The 19,666-nt window shown below is 34.9% G+C and overlaps 3 protein-coding genes and 1 long non-coding RNA gene across 4 annotated transcripts; 3 read left to right on the top strand and 1 right to left on the bottom strand.

The window, feature by feature from the left end:
- The first annotated feature begins 1,270 nt into the window (after positions 1-1,270).
- On the top strand, positions 1,271-3,284 carry LOC124629971 (pancreatic triacylglycerol lipase-like). Its single transcript, XM_047163656.1, has 4 exons — positions 1,271-1,489; positions 1,700-2,115; positions 2,190-2,393; positions 2,487-3,284. Exons 1-4 carry the CDS (start codon positions 1,296-1,298, stop codon positions 2,699-2,701), a joined length of 1,029 nt encoding a protein of 342 aa, XP_047019612.1. The 5' UTR covers positions 1,271-1,295; the 3' UTR covers positions 2,702-3,284.
- A 196-nt stretch (positions 3,285-3,480) lies between these two features.
- LOC124629972 (uncharacterized protein KIAA1143 homolog) lies at positions 3,481-4,209 on the top strand. Its single transcript, XM_047163657.1, has one exon. The coding sequence runs from the start codon at positions 3,731-3,733 to the stop codon at positions 4,145-4,147; it is 417 nt and encodes a 138-aa protein (XP_047019613.1). The 5' UTR covers positions 3,481-3,730; the 3' UTR covers positions 4,148-4,209.
- A 1,022-nt stretch (positions 4,210-5,231) lies between these two features.
- On the top strand, positions 5,232-5,822 carry LOC124629973. Its single transcript, XR_006984362.1, has 2 exons — positions 5,232-5,438; positions 5,608-5,822. It is a non-coding gene; the product is annotated as an uncharacterized LOC124629973 (long non-coding RNA).
- Positions 5,823-13,379: 7,557 nt separating this feature from the next.
- Positions 13,380-18,132, bottom strand: LOC124629843 (menin). The gene is made up of 5 exons (XM_047163432.1): positions 17,263-18,132; positions 16,874-17,099; positions 15,543-15,849; positions 14,924-15,073; positions 13,380-14,841 (listed from the first exon to the last, which is right to left on the bottom strand). The coding sequence occupies exons 1-5, from the start codon at positions 17,815-17,817 to the stop codon at positions 14,358-14,360; spliced, it is 1,722 nt and encodes a 573-aa protein (XP_047019388.1). The 5' UTR covers positions 17,818-18,132; the 3' UTR covers positions 13,380-14,357.
- Between the last annotated feature and the right edge of the window lie 1,534 nt (positions 18,133-19,666).

Below are 19,666 nucleotides of genomic sequence, written 5' to 3'. Positions count from 1 at the left end.
CATAGCTGTAAATATCACTAAAGGCAGCAGAAACTGAACCAAATGTCACTCTGGGTTTTACAAGAGATCATTCTACAACCCATTTGCAGCCTACATCTTTAAAAGAGAGTTCAAACAATTATGTTAAAGGTTAAAGCTGCTAAAAAGTTTCTATTGCCGCTGATGTACGCGTTAGAACTGCATAAAGACGCTAATTGTAGACTTTTTAACGGAACTGTTTAAAAGATATAGTTATCACTTTTCTGCCACTAAAGGTTTCATTGCAGAAGTGATTTTTTATTTTGTGCAGACTTAAGTAGGAATTTGATCCTCTGTTCTACTTATAGCCAACACAAGGCTCCACAATAGAAGCAGGAGGTTAATAGACATTGCCTGCTCATTTGGATACATTCTGTTATTTTATTCACAAACACAAGCAAAGGTCCCGTAGATTTTGTTTTCTCAATTACTGATAACGAATCAGTTACTTGAATAAATGTTATTAAGACTGAAATAAATAAATACATTCAGATTTTTATAACATTGCATTTTAATTTAATACCCTATGTCCAAATAACTTTCAGTATGACAGTGTCTTATTATTTATTGTGTCTACGGAATTATTTCCAATATGTGTCATAAACAGACTTAATTCTTAAAAAAACATAGAATGGAAAACATAATTTTGAAATAAAGTGACTTAATTTGAAACTACTTTATATTTTATGTTAAAATATATATAAAAAAATACTATAAACATAAATTTGCATTGTCATTGTGATCTCAAAAGGCTAATCCACAAATCTGGTAAAAATCAATAGTAAGCCATTAAAAACGGAAGAGATATATTAAGATGTATTAAGTAATATAATTTTTTGATGACGATTTTGCTCATTTCCCACAAATTGCATTTTTTGGATTCGGTCACTTTCATTCTAAGGGTGCGATATATCTTTTGCGATCAAACGGGATCCTGCAGAAAACGGAATCCTGTAAAAAACTGGACTGCCGTGTGAAAGGGCTGTTATTTTTAATCAATCATTAGAACAGCGTCATAAATCTTAGGCGCCCGCTAAACCTAAAATAACATTGCAATATAAATAGTAAAAATAAAATAATATTATGTAAAATATTATGTGTAATATAGTAAAAATATTGTGAAATTAAAATTATGCAAACTGAACAAACGTTCCTGCATATTTTGCAGTTGTGGACTTAGGCGATGTACAATGATACCTAACATTACAGAATTCGTATTTGATCGTGTAGGCTGTCCCTTATAGACGGTGACTTCACTTTTATAGCACTCTTATGTTATGCTTACAGATTCCCAAATTAATAATCATTCAAGCTACATCAGTCGATACGGTGCTGACTATGGTACTAAATGGATTTATTTTCCGGACGATGACGGGGAATATCACTACATAAATCTAACAAATACTGAAAATGATGACAATTTCATACGGGACGCAATGTATGATGAAATGGAATTCAGATTATATCTGAGGTGTGCCCCTCTGTATTTTGTTGTTTATTGTTGGGAGAGAGCTCATGGCTAAGTAAACCTTGCGGAAATTGCAATGCATAAGCGACGCATGGCCACTTCAAAAGCGGTTTTAATCCATGGAGCAAATACTTACACCGATATTGTGTACCTACAACTACTGCTGTGTCGAAAAACATGTTTTATTTATTTTCAAAGGCTCTTCTGTTTTAGGAACGACTCGAACAGTTTTATTTTGCTAGATGAACGGGGACGGTTGGCCAACAGGAGAGACGTTTGTTACATAAAAAATATTTTCATACCCGAAATGCCTCTTAAAATAATAACTCATGGTTGGCTATCTTCGGTGGATGCAAATGGAGTATCGAGTATAAAAAATGCGTACTTGGAAACTAAAAATGTCAATGTGATGACTGTGGATTGGAGCTATACAGCAAGTTCTATATTTTATCCGTGGGCGGCAAATGCGACTAAAACTATCGGAGCCAGAATAGCCAGTCTACTGGATGGGTTAAACAAACTATACAACGTGACTGGTAATCAGATACACCTTATTGGTCACAGCCTTGGAGCTCATGTTATGGGTATAGCGGCCTCTACAACCAGCAGCACTGTGCATAGGGTCACGGGTATGTCGTTACTATAATTTGAAGACGAATGATTTGTACATTTTTATTTATTCTCATTTTATATTGTTTCTTAGGTCTCGATCCAGCAAGACCTTTTTTTGAATACCCGCCTAAAGATGACGATGCGAAACTAGATTCTTCTGATGCAAATTTTGTCGACGTAATTCACACCTGTGGTGGTCTATTAGGGTTTGAAGGATCAATTGGTACAGCCGATTTTTTCCCTAATAAAGGAGTTGCCCCGCAACCAGGATGCGATAATATTTTCAAGATCTTCGGTTTGTTTTGTCTCAAATTTTTATAACTACATAATTTGTACATACATATATGTATTTTTTTAATTTTTAATTCACATTTATTATTTTTTACAGAAGCGTGCAGCCACGGCCGATCATTTTTTTACTTTACGGAATCAATCAAATATCCGAAATCTTTTCCAGCTTATCAATGTCAAACGTGGCTTAAGTTTCTAGAACATCGATGTGTTCATAATGGATTTATGGGAGAAAGTGCCAATGGGAATATGTCTGGAAAATATTTTTTGAAAACAAACTCATTTGAACCATTTGGTTTACGCGCTAATTGAGAAAGTTATGCGTATTTAACTGCAAAATAGTGAAGGGAAAAACAGGACCCTGTTGCTAGGACTTCGCTGTCCATCCGTCCATTCATCTGTCAAGCACCAAGCCGCATTCAGTATTTTTATTTTTATCAACTTAAAAGTTGAATCATTTCACCATAACGATAAACATGCCATAACCAACCAAGGTCAATAGTAAAGTAAAATAGTAATTTTAAAAATTTTGTATGCCCTTGAAGGTAAATAATGCAAGAAAATTGTTTTTTATGTAACATCTTGCTTTGCAAACCTATTCGTATTGCATAAATATTCATGTTTTCAAGACTATCTCTTCATTAAAATCAGTAATTACCTTATCATTACGATTTTTAAAGTCAAGAATGAATCGGAATCAATCCGTGTGGAAGACTTCGTGTAATATTGAATATTCACAACATGACAACGGTCTACTATGCCTTACCTACGTTGGTTTCCATTTATTCGAAAGAATATCCATTTTTGGTCACTTCCGAAATCACTGGTGGTCACACTATTTTATTATTTTTAAGATGCAAATTATATGTTTGTAAATAAAAGGATATTATGCTTACGTAGCAGTTTTATATTTCCTAATTTTTTTAATATAATTGCACAATATTTTAATTGTTATATTGCGCAATTATATTGACCGTCTAGGGAGTCCCTAATGATTTCACTTTCGGTTTTAAAATGACCGAAGTGTGTAAGTGGCATTATTTGTATCAACCCGCTTGTCAACGTCACTACTTTGTTCTCTGTCAATTTTGTTTTGACATTATTAATCTCAAAGAAAATATAACCCTTCTCAGCAGTAGGATAGCTAACAGAATAACAATTGTTTTATGAAGATTACTATCGTTTTTTCTATTTTGATCAGGAAATCGTAAATTAAAAAAAATGTTTAAGCCTTAGACAGTTAATTGCATTGAATCTACCAACAGGTAATTAAAAATACCTGACTACCTTTATTCACTTTCTTGTGTTGTTCTGAGATCGTTGGAAAGAATAATAAGTAATATGAATAAGAAAAGAAATGTGAGTTATATAAAACCTGAAGATCCAGAATTTCTCAAAGTATTAAAAAGGCAAGCTGGGTATGATGACAAGAACCACAAGTTCGATGATCTAATGAATGCTGAAGATGATTTTGTTGATGATGAAGACAGTGAACAGCCACAGGTGGTGGTGCTTAAAGATGGCGACCTAACAGCAGAGGAAGCAGAGGCAGAGAGAATTAGAATAGAAAAATTGGAATCTGAAACAAAGGCAGATTTAACTCAGCGTGTTGTGTTTAAGGCAAAAGGAAAGTCAGCTGAGTCTTCAACTTCAAAAAGGAAGCATGAAACAAGCTCGAAAATCAAAGAAAAGAAAAGTCGTCCAATATTATCATTTGATGACAACGAGGAAGATGATGCTGAAGATATTGAAACATGATGTTTAACTTTATTATTTAAGCTGTACAATAAAATAAAAAGTATTGATCACCATAGAAATAATATGGCTGTATTTTAATTTGGCTTTGTAGTAGTTAGCATTACAAATACATTAAAAAAATCATAGTTTTGGATTACAAGGGGTGCCAAAAATTAGCTAGGATAAGGATCACAGAGGGAACACAATAGGAGCATTAATATATTGCATGAATTGATGCTAGATAAGACTCCCTGGAACATATAAATGTGGATTTAAATAAAGAATAATTAAAGCTTATGTTAAATGTGTTCACTTTGTTAATGAATACTGTCTAGCTAGGCCTTTGCCCTTCATAATAGTTTGTGTGCAGTAGATTCCATGTTAACTCTTTATCTGGTGTCATCACAACTCTGTCTTTTCTTTATTTTTGTTCTGGAGCCATTAGTCGTTATCACAGCATCGTTTTTGTAGAAGACTTGTGGGACTTCATTATCATTCTCATATTCCAGAAGTTTGTGAAGCAAAAATCTTCTTTCATCTTTCACAATTAATATACTTTCTTGAACTTTTGCCACTTCATCGCATAGTGCAGCATTCTCCTACGAATAAGTAATCACAAATTAAATGTGTTCATGTATCACTCTAAAACAGCTAAACTGAGCATTATTATGTCAGTGATCATAAATATATTTTTGTGTACCTACTTAAATAATAAATGTATAAAACTGTTACAAACACACACAGAGTTATAAAAGTGTAAAATAGATCAGTGGCTCACCTTAGGGGATACTCCTATTTCTAATCTATACTAATAATAAAAACAGGGCAAAATACCCTTGCACTCACCAGAATCAAACTTTTAATTCGCATTTTTATGTACTTATATTTTTTTCGATAACGCTTGTTTTGCTTGTCATTTTGAATGGTGTTCATTATTTGCCCACAGTGTTACTTATCAGGAGTTTTTTTTTTTATATTTTATTAAAGATATTTTGAAAATTATAGGAGTAATTGACAGATTAACCTACCTATGCATAACATAACATATTCAATGACACTGACATGACACTACTGACAGAGTAAAAGTGACATGTGCCTGACAGTTGACCATGTCGTTTCATTTTCATAGATCCATCTGACGCGGGTGTCAAAATCGCTCTGATTTGCTATTTTGGGCTATGCAAAGTCTGCAGTGCATTTCAGTGTGGCAAGCTTTTTGTTCGGAACGTTCTATCTAGTACGTAGTACATATATATCGATGCTTAAATCGGCCCTGTTTGCCCATAATATGTGAATCTCTTTTTAAAAAGAGGTATGTTTGATATATTTTTCTCTGTTATAAAAGTTACCTAATCATGTTTTGAAGTCAATAAGGTTTATATCATGAACTTTCAGGTAACCAAGTTGTATTTTGATTCGTTTTGTATTTACTGAGAAAAATTGAGATCCTTGGCACCAAAATTTCCAATTCGTCCTCTTAGGGGCTGCCTCCACGAGCGAGAGAATCGCGACGAGTCCGCCCTTATATCGTCGCACGAACGAGCGATAATTCCGCCGCGTATCGTCGCGAGTCGTCGTCGTCTTCGATGCGCTTCGACTCTGCGCTAGTATAAATCGACCCTTGCCTAAAGTTGTAACAGTGTTACTAAAATTGTAATAAACACAAATGCTTGAACAATAAACGTTTACTTACCTATTTATTTCTCATTTATTACACAACTTTCCGCCACGGTATTTGCCTGCGTTTCGGAGCACCTTGCTGCTCCCCTCATCGCTGCCACTGTGGTGAGGATGTCGCCAGCCTTGGACACCACGGCACGTCGTGCAGCCGTAGTGCGCGGCACGCAAACATTAATGACATAATACGTCGAGCTCTTGTTATTCCCTTGGAAGATGGTTAGGCCTTAAGTATGGGACGCAACCTGTGTCGATAGTCTTACGCCATACCACGTTGCAAGTTCTGCTGCTGCTGCCGCTGCGGCCGCGGAGAACATCAAGAGGCGGAAATATAGTGGCCTTGTCGGCAATTGTATTTTCGAACCATTTGGGGTTGAAAACCTCGGGGTTTCGAATGCCCACACCCTTTTTAAAGATCTATCTAATATCTAGGCGGCTGGTCGACGTTTCTCGTGACAAAGAGGCTGACTATCACCTCGGACAAAGGATCAGCATGGCGATCCAACGAGCTAATGCTGCCAGCCCCTTGGGTAGGTACGCTCCCAGTCGACAGCGATGGGGATACATTTTGACGCCTTTTAGTTTGTTTTTACTAGGATAATTTTTTACCATTATTGTAAACTAGCTTCCGCCAGCGGCTTCGCCCGCGTGGTGTGTTGATAAAAAAGTAGCCTATGTGTTAATCCAGGGTATCACCTATCTACATACCAAATTTCAATCAAATCGGTCCAGCCGTTTTTGCGTGATTGAATAACAAACATACATCCATACATTCTCACAAACTTTCACATTTATAATATAAGTAGGAATATTATTTGTTATAATAAATATTTTTTTATTTATTAAAAAAACTATCCTATGTCCTTCTCACGGGTCTAAGCTATTTCTCCTCTAATTTTCAGCATAAAAGGTTCAGCCATTCTTGAGTCATAACATGTGTAACCATAGCTGGGCACCGTTAACAAAATTGTTAACTTCGTTAATCGTTAATCCGCTACAAAAAAAGTTAGCTTCGTTAAACGTTAAAGCGTTACATTTCGGAAGAATTAACGCAAGTTAAAGTTAATCGTTAATCCGTTAACTACGTGTAAAATTGCATTTTTATATCGTAAATAAATAAATGTGTAATTTAATCGTTGGACATAAGGTGCATATTCCCCTTCATAAACATTAACATGTTGAAGTTTTCGTCTGAAAGCGGGGCTCGTTTTGGTGTTAAAATGTCTTTACCCGTGGAAAACAGACGTTCTACTGCAGCGCTTGAGGGTATAGCAGTATTGTATTTAATAAATAGATTTATAAATATCTGTTCCCCGAGGAATCCGGTGCTCCAATACCTACTCTTGACATTGAAAGAGCAATTGAGCTGAATCGGGGGTCAAAGGTGTTCGTACAATGTACAATCTCTTGGAAGAAGGCACCATAGACCACATCCACACAGTGCGGCAGATTATACAGAAGACCGAGGAGTATAATCAGCCCCTGTGTCTAGCATTTGTGGACTATGAGAAGGCCTTTGACTCGGTTGAAATCTGGTCTGAAATCAGAGTGCTGATTCCGAGTTTTGTGTGCGTTCGCAACTCGATACGTAATTATAAGTCTATTGAAATAAAGAGTCGTATGCTACGTCACATGATTTAGATATACATGTTTACTTATTTTGCCGGTTAATAATGCTTACACTCGCAAAAGTGAGCTCAAGTGTAATACGACCAAGTACCGATGACAGACTTTATTAAATAAACAATTCTATGATAAGTGCTACGTGATTCAATGGTATGATAATCTTCGCATCGAAAAAATTAACTTGCAAAACTCGCACTAGGCACTCTGGTGTTTCACTCGCTGCCACGCGCCGCGCTCGCCGCGCCCGGCACTTGTCTGAACCTGCTTTTCGCGCCTCGTCCCGCGGAGCCGTGCGGTAAATTAATAGTAGGCATTGGATTAACGATTAACGGACTTCTGCATAATTAACGGAAGTTAACATGTCCGTTAACATTTTTTAAAGATAACTTAAAAGTTAATCCGCTAATCAAAATGTTAACTTCGTTAATTAACGATTAACGGATTAACGAGTTAATGCCCAGCTATGTGTGTAACTAACACAACTTTCTTTTATACCTCTTAGATTTATTGATTGGATTCCAAGCTCTGAACAACAGAAGCGTAGTCAAGTTTTACCCCACAAATGAGGCTTCGTTTTTTTTCGTTATTACAACCACGGTGTGAGGTGTTAGTATTTACATTGGTTTGTACTGCACGAGCCAGCTTTAGAGTAGTCGACTAAAATAAAATGCTTAGATGTATTTTTTTTTTGTATTTCACCTTTAAATGCGGGAATTACATAAGGTACATTCGATTTGATCGATATCGTCATATTTAATACGGTTTAAAAATACAATTAGATAGGCATTTGCAGCAAACAAAAATACCTACGATTAAAATATCCAGTGCTGCGAGGCATATTTTTCTTCGAAATAAAATGTAGGTATGGCAAAAGATAGGTACATTGAGTGTACCTAGGTACGCTTTCTTGCTAATTTGTAGCGACAGAAAGTTCATTGATTACGGTAAAAGAACAACTACGAATTTATATTATTTTCTCAGTCATTATTTTCAGGTATCTTATAGAAAACGTTATTAATCAAAAATGCCCAATTTAGATAAATAAAAGTCTGTCAAAGATAAGTATGTCTGGCAGCACTGGGTTCTTGTGTATGAAGTGGATAGGTACCTTCTACTCAGGCTACCTTAAAAATATTATTATCATAATACTTGCTAATTCTGTGTACCTTAACATAATTATAAAGGTATGTTCACTCACAAACCCAACTAGGTAATAATAGTAATACAGTAGGTTTCAGCACATTTTATCATTACATTACCTTTCAACCGTACCTACAGCACTGTGTCAAGATAGAGAACAAAAATGTGTAAAATAAATGATTAAAAATATACTCACTCATACAGTATAGCCCAAAAGTTGCTATACAATACTATACATATCAAAAGGAGATGTTTCAAAATAATGTGTATAGCAACTTTTGTAGTTGACTGTACCTTTTGTACATACAATTTTGTAGGTGCGGTACGCAATTTGTTACAATTCAGAGAAGTTTTCAAACAATCACTTCGTTATTCAAACATCTCGTCTCCGCCCACTCAGTGGTATCCACTGGCTTTGGTGAATTTGGAGCTTTAGCTCCGTAACTGCAAACGAACGATTAAATTAGGTAGGTATACATAATTAATAACACCTTAGGCCCAAGTTCACTGACAACATAAATGTCAGTTTTCTTAAAACAACAGTTTAATGTGAATATGTACGTACAATTTTCAAAGTAAACAGTCGATTTAAGAAAAACGGACGTTCATGTTGTTGGCTAAGACCAATTTACATAAAGTAGGGTAGGAATGTTCACTAAGATTAGCAACTCCTCTGTAATGTGATCAGGCGCGTAAGATCTAGAAAATCATATTCACATTTACGATCTGTTTGCTATAGTAATAACTCAATTACTTACAATAGCAATTGCTTATAATTTGAAACATAACATACCTACTTATTTCGAAAGAAAAACTTCCTTATCTCGTATCGAGGTATATATTCCTTCTGAAATAAAAAAGGCGCTTACGAACTTACCGCCACTTTTTATATTTTACATACCTACATCTGTATCGGCCTATACTCTTATACTTGGAGTTGCAATGTTATTTTTTATATGAGATACCATTACATTTTTGTATTCTATTAAACGAGTTTTGAGGTTCACAGTGATATACGCATTATGTTTATTTATTACACATTGGCCATATAAACACAGACAAAAGCAACTCATAGGAAAATGTATTAAATTAATAAATGCATTAAGTTTTGAAGGCAGTTCCTACCCACTACAAGTTCTTAAGGCTAGACTTTCAAAGAATACTACTTTGTACAGGTAAATTATTATGACATAATTGAATTAAAAAAGTTTAGTGTAGCGCCTTCTAGCGTAAATGCATCGGGATTGTCGTTCAAAATACCCAGTTTTATAAATATTACCTATACATCACTAGGTGGCGCCAGTAGTCTCGTCCGCATCACTTAGGACTTGACACAATGGATAATAAGCAGTTCCTGAGATTACTACATTCAAACAAATACACCTTCCAGCGTTATAATACATAAGTCGTAGTAGAGCTTATTAAATACAAATGAAGATTTTAGTAAATAACCTTGTTGCTATTGCTACTATTGGGAATTTTGTAGTACCTAATTGACGAAATTAAGGTACATTTAATGTTATAATTTACTTTTTATCGATACTATATCATATAATTTTAAGAGTTAATTAACTTAATAAACTAGCAGTGACAGCCAGGTTAGAAAACAATAGGTGCCACACCAAAAGGCCAAGAATTTGTTACTTTTGTTACCTTATTAACAAGAGGTCTTAGACTACATTTAAGAGTACTAAACAACATCAAACGAGTTTAAAAATAGGTTTAACCTAAATCATCATCATATGAAGTACCAAAAAAAACTCTATTTTAATAATCAATCTCTGTAGAATTGCACATTAAATGGAAAGATGTGCTAAGTATAGTAAGTAGAGTATCTTCTGTCTACTGTCAACTCAATATATCCCGGTACAACAGACTAAGTACTTAAGTTATGTTATGAGAGTAACTTTTTTCTTCACAGGTTTATTGGAGGCCATGGTATTATCAATGTTTTTTTTTTTTTTTATAAACAGAGTGTTTGGTATTATACCTATACAAAACCATGACCTATCCTGATGTCTCAATAAAATTGATGCAGTAGGTGTTTAATTACATCGAACAGTAAACATTTGTACATAGGCATTTTTGGAAAGGGTTGTTCAAAGTCGATACAAAGAATTTGCATTTATTGTTTTCTATGAACTTGTCTTTACTATGCAGTTAGTTGTGAATGCTATTATGATACTTGAAGTGAGAGATGTATTAAATATTATAATTTTAAAAAGATGTCAAGAATAAAACTTGAAACTACCTAGTGTCATGGAAGGTACGTCACATCCAATATTCTCCGTTAATATCGTAATTTGAACGATATAAATTAAAGCAGAGATACCCATAACACAAAGTGAAAAAAAAAAATGACATAACTAACCCCCCCCCCCCGCCCCACAAGCATCAAGTCTCTCATAACACATTGTTAATTCTTTTAAACTAAGAATGACCACTATACGATCTCTTTTTTAAACATACAACCTACATACACATCTACGTCTAACATTTGCTCATAATGAGGGTTTTCTAAAATGGCGTCCACCAGGTGGCAGCACCGAGTCGTCAGGTCCAGGTAACTGTAAAGGGCTTATCTTTACTATGAATAGTGAACGATTTTAGTGTTTTTTTTTTATTTTATAATTAAAGCACTGCATTATTGTTTTACTATTGAGGTTAGGTAAATAAAAAAAAACTAAATCATATTGTGTTAACAGATTTTTCAACAAGCTTTTCCTTAGTACCAGTGACTTTTGCACTCTCTCTCTTAGCTCAATTTTTAGTTCGGAAACCTTATTCTGACCGTAGTCCATAATAAAATCAATAACACTTCCAATATAACAGAATTTCAATAAACAATATGTTCGGACCCTACAATACGGTAGTTTCCAACGAGTCAAATTCATTACTTTTATTTAACTGTCAAAAACTGTCACTTTCTTTGCAATATGTATGTAAGCGCAACTTATGACGTCACAGATTTTTCACATCAAACTGGATTCTTATTTAGCTTATATTATCAATAAAAAAATTTAATCAATTATTCCATCAAAACGATAAATGGAAGTGACATTATTTTTAGATGCTTCACTAAATGAATATGACAACGTAATTTATTTTTGACCTAGTCATCCACCCAATTCCATACTATTTGACAGCTGTTTGGACCTGACGCATACGAAGCGCCGCCTGGCGGCAGAAAAAGTATCGAAAACCCTCATTGTTTAACTTATGGTCACATTTATTATATTATGTACTCCAGTATTGACGCAGCCAACTGGCTAACTGTTTGATTGAACGGATAGTACAACCTGTTGGCTGCGATATGCAAAGTGTTGATGACAATACGACAATAAAATAAAACATGGAATATCTTATTCATAGGAATACTTGAACCATGTTAAAAAAACTTAACATCAAAAACTTAAACAAACTAAATGGCATAATATTGGACGAGAGATTAGAGAGCTGCAACAGCGAGGCCGCTTTTTGGCGCCATTATTTTTAAAGAAAATAATAAATTTTTAATGCCAAAATTACATGATATAATTTTATTTTTATACAGGGTGGCCCATCCATAGGCGTCCAAAAGAAAAATTTAGAAGCTCTATGCTATGGGGTATCCGAATCACCCCTATGTATGTTCACCGATTTTTTATAGTTTAGGAGCTAGAATTGTTTTTAATTTTTTTCCGTAATTTTCATTTCAACATTGTTTTTTCTATTTTACCTTTTTTCCTAACGTTTACAGATGTTTTTTTGTGTAATTAATCTAATAATAGTAGCTAACACCTGAAAAAAGCAGTTTGGCTATCTAGAACTTAAATAAAATTTTATCTGAAGTTCAAAATTAGAAACCTGCTTAGAAACCCCTTATTATTATTTTTTAAGCCCTTAACATTTTTGGCTACTGATCTCCAACAGTAATTTTGAACTTTAGAATTTTTTTTATGTAATTTCTAGAATGTTTAACCAAACAGCTTTTTTCAGGTGTTAGCTATTATCATGATGTAAATTACAAAAAAAAAAAAACATCTGTAAACGTTAGGAAAAAAAGGTAAAATAGAAAAAACAGTGTTGAAATGAAAATTACGGAAAAAAATTAAAAACAATTCTAGCTCCTAAACTATAAAAAACCCTGAACATACATGGGGGTGATTCGGATACCCCATAGCATAGAGCTTCTAAATTTTTCTTTTGGACGCCTATGGATGGGCCACCCTGTATGTCGACTGAGGATGTGTAGAGGTAAGGGAAGTTGAATTTATTGTCATCAACATTTTATATACCTACATAAACAATTTAATTAAGAGTAACTTTAATTACATTTGACTTTATTCTTACAACCAAATTAGCAAGTATGTACCTACATACTAACAAAATTTTCATGAATATTACACTATATCTAGGTAAAGATTTAAATGCAAACTACTCTCTTCTTTCTTTTAAGGCGTTTTAAGTCAATCTGAAAAATGTGTGTACTACTGCGGTCTTTTCGCCTGATCTCTTGCATTTTTTTCACTCTTGGATCCTGCGACCCAGGGGATAAAAAAGGAAAAAACTTAAAGTTTTTACCTACCCCCCCCCCCTTAAAACATTCAAAAATGAACTTAGTGGTCAGGCGAGATTTCCGCGATAATAGTGGATGCGGTACAACTGTACGAAGCACCCTCTATTTAAAATATATAACGGCCTAATTAATTATTTGAATAACGAAAACAAATGAGCGAAACATTTTTATATGGATAAATTAGTGGCCAGCCACTGGCTAGTCCAGGATTTAGATCTCTGACTGAATGTTATAAAATAAAACTTCTGTATGTCATAAGACTCCACAAGCTCTTAACATTCTTATAACGCAGCTAAACTTATACACTGTTATTACTGAAGGATCGGGGGTACGATAATAGTGACGAACATTACACTTTGTGCAATATTGAATATCGCCACTCTCTCGTCCTCCAAAAATTTGACGTTTGACGTCATAAACGACGTGACCCGAGGTCTGAACTAATCTAAAACATAATTTACTATGAAATTTAATTATTACTATTGAATAATAATTATGTAGCAACTGATGGCAAAGGTCATACATCTAGTTAAGTTGAATTAACTTTAAAGTAAAATGCATCGTCTTGACGACGCGGATATCTCATGCTACAAAACTTTTTAAATGTAAATTTATGCTCCTGACCCAAATGTCAAGACAATATTTCTTACTAAATAATATGATAATTTTTGTGGATTAATCAGTTTTAAAGACGACTCTAAAAATACATGTTATCACCCAGAATAAATAATGTAGCAACATTAACAATCTAATAGAAACACATAAACTACATAAAATACTTTGTATACATCACTCATATATGTACAGTCACGGACAATAATGGCATAGCTACTTTACTTACTACACTTACACTCGTAAACTAGCAACACGATAGCATCCAAATGCACAAATGTTTCATAAATAATTAATACATAGTCAATAATAATTCTATACCGTTATTCAATCTAATTGAAAGCCTTTTGAAAAGTGTTTGTATCGCGTTACTTCTGAAAACCTATGTAAGTAAAGAAATCACGGTTGAAACATCGATTTCACAGAAGCCATATATTTTTAAGTTACTATGGCTACATCTTAGCATTGTCGTTAGGTAACGGCTGCTAAACTTGCATATTTCTCGTGTAAAATACGAATACAACAAGTGGCTCAACCATTAATACTCGTGACTGTAAATTCGTACCAGTCTAACAGAGAAGCGTATTCAGTTCCAAATTCAAAATATTACCAACGCCTTCAACGTTCGCGACGAGCTCGCTTGGCACGTGCTGTCGGTACAGACGAGTTGGTGTCATCAACATGTCTCTTCTTGGTTGGCGCCTGAGGTCGCTGCAACTGACTCTGCGCTGTTAATTGTAACTGCAGCGCATGAGTGTTTAATCGTTCAGCTAGAAGTAGAGGTCTTAGGGCTGCCATTTTATGGCTGTAAAGTGTGACACGCGGCCGGCTGTTAACTGCAGCCGTGAGTTGTTCACGCACTGTCATCTCCGTATTCTCAGAATTGTTATTCCATTGGTCATTATCGCCATTTTCTTTTTCATTCTCTGATGCTTTTGTTGACTCTGAGTGGTCATCTGTGTCAGTTTTACATATAATGTTAACTTGAGCTCTCACTTCAGCATCAAATTTTGATATAGTGCTTACAAGGGGTTTCGCCCAACCAATATGTAGTATTGGTGTTTGACTACCCTCTTCCCATTTGCAGATACCATCATAGAATCTAGAATTTATAAACATGACCAGATATTAAATGGAATTTACGAGAAATAACAATCTTGATTATTTTAAATAAAAAAACATACCTTAGCAATGACGCAAAGCACTCTGGATCTTTCAAAATGGATCTAGCAGAGTGTCCAGAGCTTTCAGCTTTCATTAGTTGTGGAATTAGTTCATTTGCAATTTCAGAAAACTCTTTATAGATTTCTTCATCATCACGAGAGTAATTGTAGCTGTAAAGAGGAACATATATTTCTTTATTATTGCTTGATAAAATACTATTTACAATCAGTTGTTTAATTACTAGTGAGGTGTACCCAAACAGAAATGCATGTGACAAATATGATACTATACTATGAATCACAAGAGAGCAGCATCGGGAACTTGATATTCTAGTGATATTGTCATCTAGATATAACACAATAAAAACTTAATGGACAGAGTGGTCTACTCAAACTTTAACTCAACACAACAAAAATGGGAAACAGTAAAAAGATGATGTGTCATAAATATGGCTTGAATAGTAAACTTAAAACTGATAGAATATTTGTTTGTGAGAGTTAGTGACTTGTTGCAAAAGATGCCTTTGTATCATTATTTACTGTACAAATTAGACATGTTCCTAGAAGTATACCACATAAGCTTAGAGTTAGAAAGACCAGTAATTTCTTAGATAAGAAAATAAAAAAGAAATATACATACTGTCGGATGACATCTCCAGCACAGGCCCATGCATGAAAAGCTTCTTTGTACATTTTATTACGGTGGTAGTGACCTCCTTGGAATGTGTATGGATAGACATGACGATCTTCATAATTAGTTCTAGATGATCGAATGGCTTGAGCATAGAGTGTAGCAGGATCCGGCCTCTGTGTACCATCAGGTCGTAAATTTTCCGAATCATTAGTAAGAGGCAATTCTGCATCAGCCACAGAACAGTTGGCTAATTTCATGTATTCATCCAAGTCTCCAAGATTCCCCAATGCCATGGGGTAAGCATCCAAATGACCTGTAACATATTGTTTTGCAGGTTCAGACTACTGCCAGCCATTACACGTCTAAACTAAAATCTATGAAGGAGCAGGAGATTAACACAATGCACCTCGTAAGCTGTTCAACCAGTGACAATCAGACATTAAATAAAATTAGCAAATTTTGGATTAACAACTTATATATGTGAATTTAGATTTCAAATCACATCAAGTCCACTTTTGACATGAAGTTAGCTTTTATTGTTATTTAAAAGGCAGGGGAGGTATCTTTTACAATATTTTACCGAATTGAACCAAGTCGCTGTAGTTTTTAAGCAAAATAAGTTTAAAACACACCCCTTTTTTCAAATTGAACCAAGTCCATTTGACATGTTATATCAAAACGCAGCAAGTCGCACTGAGCGACGTGATCGTTCAAAATGGCATCATATTTTGATTCAAACTGCACTAAGTCCAGTATTCTGTTAGATCAAATAAAGCTAAGTCTGAAGGACATGGTTCATTTTGACAAAATAAACCTAAATCCAAATTAAAAATTCGTTTCTTTCGTAATCTATAAAAAAATCATAGAAACAATGATAGAAAGGATGATAGAGAATCCGATTTTTGATAGTCACACCACCCTCAAAATCAGATAATAAATAGTCTTACCCGAACCGAAAAGAAAATCACTTTTTATGAATTAAAGCATTTTGGACATACTTCAATTTGAAATCTAACGTCACATATATAGTACTATATATAACAGCATATTTTTTGAAATTAAGTTAATTATTCAGTCAGACTATGAGATCATTAGAAGGCATGTAGAACAATTTGCCGAAAATGTGTTGCCACCCAGGTATTATTTATTATTTCTAATTATTTAATTTAATGCTGTGATAATACGTTTATCCCTAACATTATAGCAAATACAAAAGTAAATCTGTCTGTATATCTAGTGTTAATCATCTGAGGACAGCATACTACTTTTTATTATATTGTGGGGTTCTGTTTACACACAAAATGAGTGATATTGTGAAAAAGCTGTGATTTTATTACCATTGTCATACAATAACCACAGTAGTCTATGCTGCATCTGTGCAACTTCGTGGACATCAGTAGTCTGCGTAAGTGTAGGATTGATTGAAGACACAAGGGCAGCAAGTTCCATTACTCTGGTGCATATCACTGGTTTGCCTGCTACATACAACCATGATCGAGCTGATACACCATCGCCAACCGATCTTCCACGCTTGTCTTCATTTCCTTTGCCATGCCAAGTAACCTAAAATTACAATATTTATAGCAATAAGTATTACTTTTGTTTAAGATAATGTAAGATAAGAGTTTTGTAAAAATATAAATTGAATTAATTAAAACAGAGTTCACGTCTATCATTAAACAATTTTTATTGCCTTAGTGGCAATGAGTTGTGTTCATATACATACCTCAGCTGTTTCCATACCGTCTTTTCCAAAAACAACCCAAGCATGATCTTCAGATAGAGCCAAGTGAACATCCTGCTTGCCGAGAACTTGACAGCCGGCAGTTACTGCAAAAGCTACACCAAAACAGTCTAGTTTATTTCCTGTTAAAAAGCTATAAATAGACTGCAAGTGTGCCCGATCCTTGTAATAACTGCGAGTCAGGGAATTCCAAACCACATCAGCAACTCGTTTGACCAAGTCTCGGGTGGTATACACTCCATTTAAAAGTTTCACATCAACTCCTCCGCGCATCAGTGACACGAACCGTTCATGCAGGGACTTCACTTCTTCGTATTCAACAGATGGAAACTTCATTTTGCCAACTTTATTTGCCGCTAAATTCATTTCTTTGTCGCTGTTCTTTACATTAGTTAAATTATTTTCTACGGCTCCAACAATAATAGAAAACAAAGCCAAATCTGCCTCTTTCTCACTGCGTAGTTGTTCTTCAAACAGATCACATACTTTTTGTATGCTATCTATAGGGAAATAATGTTTATAATCCAATAACGCCATTATTCAGTACGCAATTATTTACATATTTCTCAAAATCAAAAATACATTAAATTTGTGGAAATTTCGATCGTTTGCCGGCTTGTAATTATTTTATTTTTAGACGTTTGTTGTATTTGTGTTTGTGTAGAATTCACTTTTTTTTTAAATTAAAACCAAGGCTATTGAGTTTATTTACTGGAGTCCACTGAGTACCACTGACTCCTTTATGAAAAAAAACCATGAGTGCCTCATGCATTTTGGGGCCTTTGTTTAAACGTAATTAGGTATATCTAATTAATAAGATATTATAATAAATTCATGTACTCATGGAATCATCGTTTCTGTTTTTTTTTCTTCGTGGAGATGCATAGATGTAATGTCAACTCAATTTTGTTATGCTCCTGCTCCACCTGCGTTAGCGTTAACGTTAATGTCAATGGCCAACTACACGTTACTTATTGCATTAAAAATGCATGTTGGCTACACTTAGGTACAATTCTGCAAAGAGTTAATCCCTCATGAAGTAACGCGTTAACACACATTAAAGAGGTTAAACTCAGACACACAAAATAATTCTAAAAACTAAAGCTTTCTCATTTGACCATTCCATTATCGTGCTCGTAAAATGCAGTTACCGCTTAAACAAAGTATCTACACTCGTCCTTGCATACGTGCAATGAGATGGCGTTAATGTAGCCAACATCACTTAGCGCTCTAAGCTACGCACTAAAACCCTTTGATGTGTCCAAAAAACCGACACCCGAGTTATCGCTTAACGTTTAATGCTATTCATAATGCCATTTGTATGAATTGACATTAAAACGTTGGCCACATCTGCGTAATGCCAAAATTTAACGCGTTAAGACGCAGGTGGAGCAGTAGCATTATGCTCCTGCTCCACCTGCGTTAGCGTTAACGTTAATGTCAATGGCCAACTACACGTTACTTATTGCATTAAAAATGAGTGTTGGCTACACTTAGGTTACAATGCCGCAAGAGTTAATCCCTCATGAAGTAACGCGTTAACACACATTAAAGAGGTTAAACTTAGGCACACAAAATAATTCTAAAAACTAAAGCTTTCTCATTTGACCATTCCATTATCGTGCTCGTAAAATGCAGTTACCGCTTAAACAAAGTATCTACACTCGTCCTTGCATGCGTGCAATGAGATGGCATTAATGTAGCCAACATCACTTAGCGCTCTAAGCTACGCACTAAAACCCTTTGATGTGTCCAAAAAACCGACACCCGAGTTATCGCTTAACGTTTAATGCTATTAATATTGCCATTAGTATAAATTGACATTAAAACGTTGGCCACATCTGCGTAATGCCAAAATTTAACGCGTTAAGACGCAGGTGGAGCAGTAGCATTATGCTCCTGCTCCACCTGCGTTAGCGTTAACGTTAATGTCAATGGCCAACTACATGTTACTTATTGCATTAAAAATGCGTGTTGGCTACACTTAGGTACAATTCCGCAAAGAGTTAATCCCTCATGAAGTAACGCGTTAACACACATTAAAGAGGTTACACTCAGACACACAAAATAATTCTAAAAACTAAAGCTTTCTCATTTGACCATTCCATTATCGTGCTCGTAAAATGCAGTTACAACTTAAACAAAGTATCTACACTCGTCCTTGCATGCGTGCAATGAGATGGCATTAATGTAGCCAACATCACTTAGCGCTCTAAGCTACGCACTAAAACCCTTTGATGTGTCCAAAAAACCGACACCCGAGTTATCGCTTAACGTTTAATGCTATTAATAATGCCATTAGTATAAATTGCCATTAAAACGTTGGCCACATCTGCGTAATGCCAAAATTTAACGCGTTAAGACGCAGGTGGAGCAGTAGCATTAT

Source organism: Helicoverpa zea, chromosome 4 (genome assembly GCF_022581195.2).
Source record: "Helicoverpa zea isolate HzStark_Cry1AcR chromosome 4, ilHelZeax1.1, whole genome shotgun sequence".
NCBI lineage: Eukaryota > Metazoa > Arthropoda > Insecta > Lepidoptera > Noctuidae > Helicoverpa > Helicoverpa zea.
Note: the sequence above shows the minus strand (reverse complement) of the source record. Positions and strands in the feature narration are given on the sequence as shown.

What these genes read in the sequence shown, in the direction of transcription:
- LOC124629971 (XM_047163656.1), top strand. Translation starts at nt 1,296, where the DNA reads ATGCTTACAGATTCCCAAATTAATAATCATTCAAGCTACATCAGTCGA. An exon ending in CACTGTGCATAGGGTCACGG is followed by an intron (nt 2,116 to 2,189) that starts GTATGTCGTTAC and finishes ATTGTTTCTTAG; the next exon opens with GTCTCGATCCAGCAAGACCT. An exon ending in TAATATTTTCAAGATCTTCG is followed by an intron (nt 2,394 to 2,486) that starts GTTTGTTTTGTC and finishes TATTTTTTACAG; the next exon opens with AAGCGTGCAGCCACGGCCGA.
- LOC124629972 (XM_047163657.1), top strand. Translation starts at nt 3,731, where the DNA reads ATGAATAAGAAAAGAAATGTGAGTTATATAAAACCTGAAGATCCAGAA.
- LOC124629843 (XM_047163432.1), bottom strand. Translation starts at nt 17,817, where the DNA reads ATGGCGTTATTGGATTATAAACATTATTTCCCTATAGATAGCATACAA. An exon ending in GCTGGAGATGTCATCCGACA is followed by an intron (nt 15,074 to 15,542) that starts GTATGTATATTT and finishes TCCTCTTTACAG; the next exon opens with CTACAATTACTCTCGTGATG. An exon ending in TGCTTTGCGTCATTGCTAAG is followed by an intron (nt 14,842 to 14,923) that starts GTATGTTTTTTT and finishes TATAAATTCTAG; the next exon opens with ATTCTATGATGGTATCTGCA.